At 35.7% G+C, this 7,903-nt stretch overlaps 1 protein-coding gene across 1 annotated transcript in view; it reads left to right on the forward strand.

The window, feature by feature from the left end:
* Window positions 1-200: 200 nt before the first annotated feature.
* LOC130052533 (uncharacterized) overlaps window positions 201-7,903 on the forward strand; it is a 41,504-nt gene continuing 33,801 nt past the window's right edge. Inside the window, exon 1 of the mRNA XM_056157703.1 lies at window positions 201-2,622. Coding sequence (XP_056013678.1) covers window positions 297-2,342 — 2,046 coding nt within the window. The 5' untranslated portion in view covers window positions 201-296 and the 3' untranslated portion in view covers window positions 2,343-2,622. The remainder of the gene's footprint in view (window positions 2,623-7,903) is intronic.

Genomic DNA, 7,903 nt, shown 5'->3' on the forward strand with positions numbered 1-7,903 from the left:
GGTGATTTATGTCTATGATTCAACATTGTAACCTGTACTTTATATCCCTTTGTATTCTACTGATCATTGTGATCGATGTATACCAGACATTAGCATAGATAAGCCGTAGCTGGTAATTTTCAATTTTCTATAAATAGAATATAGAAAGATTTTATGTTGAAAAGAAAAGTAGCGAAAGATGGGTATTTCCAATTGTCTATAAATAAAATTCGCAAAGTCCGAGGAAGGATGTGATATATACTGGTTGTGAACATGACATTGTATTGTGTCAATTAACGTTAAAGAATCGTTACAGGATGGATCAGATTCCCCGTGTATCAGACGTCCTGTATGTGGGGGTGTGTCGTAAGATAGGGACACCAACAGAAGTGACCTTCAGAAGGGATCTGTGGGACACGGGGGAGATGATACGGAAACCTTCACAGTTATATAAAGGATTGAGAAAGATGCTGAGTGGTAGTCGTAAGGAGGGATTTAGGTTTAAATCATCTGACTTTGATTTCATGCAGTGGTACCTTGATCATAAGGTGATATGTGAGATGTCTCAGTCAACGTTTTATCATCCACCCAGACATACACTTATCTATATGGAGACCTCTGATACTCCCCCGGGATTCGCCAGATTACAACTACTCACACCGTCAAATAAAGAAATTGTCATGTCATCACTGTTGGAGAGAAATAATACTGAATACATTTCATGTTCATTACTCAGGATGAGGTTACATCAGGCATTGAAAGGATTTAATCCAGCCATTGAAGGTGAAAACCTGCACGGTCCATGTCACAACTACACTTATCTATCTATAGAGACTGATTTCGCGCTGTGTTTCCATTCCCGTCATTGGCCATTACCAGCCCTTCCCTGGGTTGATAGATGTTTGACTCGCGCATGGCCATCGCGTAGTGTACTGCAATCAATTATTGATGTAGGATTTCATCTTGTTCCTATCGCAAACAGACAGACACATGACAATTTAGACTTGGAATGGAGAATTTCTTTTTCACAAGCAGAGCAAAAGCTAGTGTACTCTATGAACCATTGCCAGTTTCTCTGTTACGGAATTATGAAAATAATTCTGAAGGAAGTGATTTCTGACGAATTACTGTGTTCGTATTTTATGAAAACAATATTATTTTGGAGAATTCAAGAGAGCTCTTCAACTTTATGGTTACCATCAACATTACTTCAACATGTGTGGTTTTGTTTCAAATCATTGATGCAGTGTGTATATACCGGTTACCTTCCAAATTTCTTTATTCCGGAGAACAACATGTTTGCAGGAAAAGTTGTCGGGGCGCAACAAAAATTCCTGTATCAAAAGTTAGAAAGATTTTACAAAATGGGCGTTGCCTTCCTCCTACATAGTCCCACTCTCAGAGAGATTCTGATCCCGGCCGTCTCCGATCCATACTTTGTAATGCCGACAGGGGAAAGGTACCTCAAGTCAGAAATAGATATCGATATTGCTTTTGATGGTGGAAGTTTTAGTTGTAGAAGTATGGTCGTTGTATCGGATTTCCTTTCAAACATGATTCATTTAAACGTAATAGATCAGTTATTCTCAACCTGTCAGAATGTTGTATTCCATAATATGTTGATAAGTGTGCTTGAATCAACTTCCATGTCACTAAAAGCACAGTGTTTGTTTGTGTCTAAGAGAAAGAGATACACAATTGATAGGTCAATAATTCACATGTTAGATCTAGTTTCAAAGTTAGGTTGTTTATCTGATGGTTTATATTTAGCGTTATACTTGTACGACACCGGTAGATATCAAACAGCGCTAGCTGTCACAGATACAGTGAAGCAGAGACTCTCACAGTCCCATATCATGTATTACGATACAGTAGACAGACAGAGATACAGTGAGGCGGTAGGTGGTCAGTCTATGTTAACTAAGTTTAGGAAGGCTTGGGCAAGAGATATTAGTTTCAATGCAAACTTTACCTTTATTGAAGAATTAAGGTTGGAACAAGAAGTCTGTAAAATGAACGGACTGGGGTATTTATATTTATCTCCCTTTGTGACCGTGCACATGTTATCTGTCCTATGTCACTACAGACTAGGTAACAGGTCACAATATCTACAGGCACTGACAGACCTACACACCCTACTGCTCTATGATGATGGCAGATACGCACTTTTATACACGAGGGACCTGTCCTGGCAGATACTGGGGATCTGTCAACATGTTGTGGGGGACTTGCACGGGGCGTTACAGTCTTATCAAGAGTCACTTAGACAGATACCGCGCCACAAAATACAGATAGCCACGGAAACTAGACTTAATTTTGTTCAATCACAATTAAGGATGAACAGTACTCGAATAGTGACGTAGAAGAATTATGTTACGTGTAAAAACAACCAGACACAGTTTAGTAACTAGCGATTCAGATTAAATGGGGACAAGATAGCTTATTGCATGAATATGAATAGAACGTTTTTTTGAATGTTCAGTACACAATTTTGTTTATATTTCATCGCATATAATTATAATAGAGACGTCGGATTCTGTTCCAGTAGAGAAAATAGCGTGTGATGCCGGACAATGTCGTTTGTTATGACTTACACAAATCCCTGTCTTGTAGTCATATCTTTAATTGTCTTTCCAAATACATGTATAGGGCTCACGGCGGGTGTGATCGGTCGACAGGGGATGCTTACTGCTCCTAGGCACCTGATCCCACCTCTGGTGTGTCCAGGGGTCCGTGTTTGCCCAACTCTCTATTTTGTATTGCTTATGGGATTTATGAGATTGATCACTGTTCGTTATCTTCACCTTTCATTGTAAGAATTGACTCTGTAAAGGCCTTCACTAGGATCGTGTTTTGAAAGGCCATAATTGTATAACCAGAATTTGTGCCGTTTTACGTGTGATTCTGAACACCTTTAGCATGTAAAACTTATACGGTACCAATTTGGATGTATATATACATGTATATAAGTTTTTATAATAAAAGTCATAAAAAGGATTTTCAAAAATGTGTATTGAAAAATTACTTTTCAAATCATTTTAGATTTTCCTCTTTGCAATAGAATATTTCATTTTGTATTACTATGTTTAAATGGATACCTGTAAACTGCGATATGAAATCGAATTGAAAAAACCAAACAAATCGAACTGATATCCAAATTTGAATACAAATTAGACATAGGAAGTTTTAAGTTTTAGTTACATTTTTATTTGTTCGTTTTATTTTATTTTTAGTTTTTGTTGATTAAGTAATGCTCTGGATAAGGAAGGGAAGTGACTGTTGCAACTTCTAGTTTTTGCGGAACATATGTATACTATTTTGAAATAGAAATTATATACAGTGCGTGCTACACCTTCTATACCAGCTCAGATGTTATCTAACAAAATAAACTTTTTTCATATTTATTGTATTACTTTATTATTTAAGAGATAATCAACTTTTGAAATCTTACATGCAAAAGCCCAGCCTTACAAAATAAGGCGCGCAGTAAATGACATGTTACGGGTGGTAAGTTGTGGGGTTGTCATTCAATTGATCTATTGTACAGCGGCCAGTTTTGTCGTTTGATTATCTATAAAGTCATGTAAAACATTTCTCTTACACTTATGTATTGATAAAAACACGCACTCTTTTTTAAAAATTCGGTCCAATCGTACCTGTGGCTCTCACCTTCATTGAGTGACCTGAGAAAATATATTTATAACGAGTATACAAGCGAATTTGACGATTGTACGAGTAAACAATCTTGATACGACAGATCTAGTCCAAATATAGCGATGATGCAAAGAATAAGAAAATAAAATTTTGAAGAACTTCTACTGTAGGTTCTTTATTTTTCGTGAGTTCTAAATATCGCGAAATGCGTCAAATGATAATGAATTCGCGAGTGATCAAGAATTTTAGTATGTATTTCAGCAATACAAAAACAAACGAGAGTTATTTTATTTCATGTGTAGTGCTTCTCGTGAAATTATCAAAAGCGTAAACGGCCTGCATTGATCAAAATATCTCCTTTTCATTTTGAAACTTAGAACGTCAGAAATCATTTAACTATGGATATGAAGAATTGCTGCTTATGAGGTTAGTACCCTCTCCCTGATAGAGTTAAAACGTGGTATTGACTAGTAGATAGTTAAGTCATATTTCGACGCTGTAGTATTAGAAGGTCCTATGTCGAGATTTTTTGGAATTTAAAACTTTGAAGGAAATGGGGAAAATTGTTAAGAGAGAAGAACAAAATGTATATTCTTTGTATTCTTGATATTACAGATCAATGTCATTATTTTTGAAAAATGAACTAAACTATTTTCTTTAGTATTTTATTTTGAAACTCAGTTCCTGGGATAATGAGGCAAAAATAATTAGATCTACCTTACAAGATTTAGAAACTCATCTGTTTAAAAATCAAAGCTCTAAATTCAGAAATCCTGAGGGAAAGGGGCAAACTTAAAATGAAAGTAACTGGCAATTACGACCTTCAAATATTTTCAGTCAATTTTTCTTATACTTTGTACTGGGACGTACAATAGGGGGATAGAAGTGTTGAGAGAAAAATGGCGTCACTGGGTGTAAAAAGATATTCTAATAAACTTTTAATTATTTGAGATTTGGTATCATTGACATGCAGGTTGTTACATATATGTAAAACTTATACGGTACCAATTTTGATGCACCACATGCGCATTTCGACAAATAATGTCTCTTCAGTGATGTTCAACCGAAATGTTTGAAATCCGAAATAACTATGAAGTTTTAGAGCTAAATATAGCCTCAAGGCGGCCCCCAGACCCCCTGCCTCATAAAGTGGCGCCCCCGTAACTACAATTTCTGGATCCGCCCCTGGTCATTGTCCAGATATGACGAAGATAAAACTATGCAAGAACCGATCTGTGTTATTTAGCTATGCACACAAATGAAGCTCGTTACACGGTATTTCGTTGCTTAACGTTAATCGATCATCGTGTGATGTCATAGGTTTTTGCAAAAATCTTTATCAAATTAAACTTTGCGCATGATAGAATTATATCTTTCAGAGGAATTTTAATCACTGCATAGAATAAAAAAATTGGTAAACTATTGATTTTGAAAAAGTTTATATTTTCCATAGATAATCAATTCTTTGTAATTAAAAAAATGTTGTTAAGGGCAATAGCTTCTTTACTGGTATTTCTTCTACTGTATGTCTATCATACATGATTTCCCTGATATCCACAATTAATTTATACATATTTATGAATTAACTTTTTTCAAACTGTTGACATTTAAAATTTGTCATTTTAACAAGTTTTTATCTATTTTAATTATTCTATATAACGAAAATGTGTAATTTTCTGATGTTAACATACACTTAGGTTTTTTTTTATGTCTGACATCTTTAAAAATGTGGCAACATACATATTTTCTTTGGTTATTGATTAAATTTCGCTGTATTGAATGAAAATTAATACAGATTTTGCACTTTTAACCATTAATATTGATAAGTCATATGAGGATCACCTTAAAATAGGCTACCACACGTACGTGAGCTTCACATGCCCTCTGTTTTTGGGGTTTATGGTAGTACTCAAGAATTCTTACGACATTCAAACTAACTTTCAACAATAAATAGTGGCTCAGGATTTTTTTAAAGCTATAAATGCCCCACAAAATCAAATGTGTGCTAGGCTTAATTAAAAACTGTATTTAGGAGGCTCCTAGAAGGGAACCAGTTAAATTTACGACAACCAGAAAATAGTCCATGTCAACAATATCGTGGCATTTCATGATTTGTTCCTGAATTTAGCAGTATTAAGATTGAAAGTTACATTTTAGTCCAAACTTATTTGTTACCGACGACTTTGTTGATTATGGAAGACTAACAAAATTGGAAAACAGAGGATATTATCGTGTCAATTTCAATAAGACGGAGGGGAATTTGAACAGGTTAGAGAAATTCTTACATAATTGATACGTGATCAATGCTTGTGAAAGATTGATGAGCCTAGAGGTATGATAATGTTGTTTTATGTCGTATTTGAGCCGAGACAATCTTTTTCGTTTAAACGCAACACATCGGCGATACTAGATTCGAAGACAAGTAAAACTACATGGCTACCGTTTGGAATAAATAATTTTGTATTCTTTGTTGATGATTTTCATGGTTTAGTTTTTAAAAAGATTTATCATTTCTATAGACATGGTGCTACATCAAGCCATTTTAGTCTCCTTATTTTAGCGTTCTCTTCTCTCTACTCACATGTCACTATCAATAAAATCAATAAGATTTAACGTATTGTGCACAGGAATTTGAAATTTTATCAATAAAGTCAATAAAATTCACTTGATTGACCAAGCCATGAGCTATGCGTTAGCATACATTTTAATCAAATGAAATAAATCACAACATATAAAATCCTCAGTCATATCAATTATTATATTTTGAGGTCAGAAACTATGTTCAGAGTTTAAAACAAAGGGCGATAATTGTGTAGAATGTTGCATCTGCACGAAATCATTGGATTACAAAAATGTCAGGTCCGGAGTGAATGTGACGTATTGCAATGGGTCCTCGGTAAAGCCAATGTTTACACGGAATCGAATAAAGTAGATACTGACAGTATTAGAGAGGGGTTATGAGGCAAATTTAAGTTGGCAAATGTTGTTAGTGATAAATACTGACGTGTTATATTCATTGCGCGGCGGTTCAAAGCGAAATTCTTGATTTCTCCAAAACGGCGTTTCATTCCTGTTCGCTATGCTCACACATAGCTGATGGTTTGGTCAATCAAGTGAATTTTATTGACTTTATTGATAAAATTTCAAACTCCTGTGTATTGTGCAAACGAGACTAGAGATTCTGGGATCTGGGTTCATATCTCGGTCTGGTCTGTTGCATTTTCTCCTTTCTTGTTGTATTTGGTGCTGTGCACCAGCCCTTGGAACTGACAGGTGAAGATCAATCGGAACTCCTCGAATGTCTCGCGCACTGGACATAGATCTCGGATGTAATACGATGGCATCCATGAGCGAATTTGATGCATTGTCAATTGTGACGTCACAGCAATGCATCAAATTCGCTCATGGATGCCATCATATTACATCCGAGATTTATGTCGAGTGTGCGAGACATTCGAGGAGTTCCGATTGAGGTGAAAATTAAAAGTGAAACGATACAGTACCTTCTGGATTCGATTCGATTTGGCCACTATTAAAAAATTGTTTGTTGGGCGTTAACCACCCGACCCTCTCAAAAGGTCTCCGACCCCAAAAAATTTATTGGTCCAACAGCGATATTTTATTTTGGTTATTGTCCGGTGCAAAACAGAACCGAGTTCGAGCCGGATTTTAGCCGTCCGAGTCAGTAAAGCGCTTGATAGTCACCTTGTTTCGCTTCAAGCGCTTCCTTGATGGTTTGTTTGAAAATGTCGATAGTTGGTAAAATGGGTAGTAAAAACTGGGCCGGGCCGGGCCTGGTCAGATCACCTTCGTAATACGAATTTTTTTAGTTTTCTTCGTTGATATGTCATTGTTTCTTTTGAAACTTACGGAATATATTCTCAATGATACATTTAGTCTTCGCCACAAATTTTAGCACATAATATTACCTATAGGTAAGGAATTCAATGATTGTATGAAAACTGGTTGGTAAAATGGGTAGCGAGACCAAAACACACATTATTGCATATTTTCTGTATAATATGCATCTGCTGTTGAAAACCTAGCATTTTTTCAATTCACATAGAGTTGAAATTGATACTTAATGCATTATTTGACCATTTAAATGCCTTTTATCTTAATTATCGGCGAATTTTCCAAACCCGGGCCAAAAGGAAACCGGATGCGGTCGACCCGGGTCGGCGTTATTTATTCCGATTTAATTGCTAATGCTTTGATTAATTAACGAATAATAATGGTCCTAAAAAAATATCACCGACTGATAAATTAT

The sequence above is a fragment of the Ostrea edulis genome, chromosome 3 (assembly GCF_947568905.1).
Source record: "Ostrea edulis chromosome 3, xbOstEdul1.1, whole genome shotgun sequence".
Classification (NCBI taxonomy): Eukaryota; Metazoa; Mollusca; class Bivalvia; order Ostreida; family Ostreidae; genus Ostrea; species Ostrea edulis.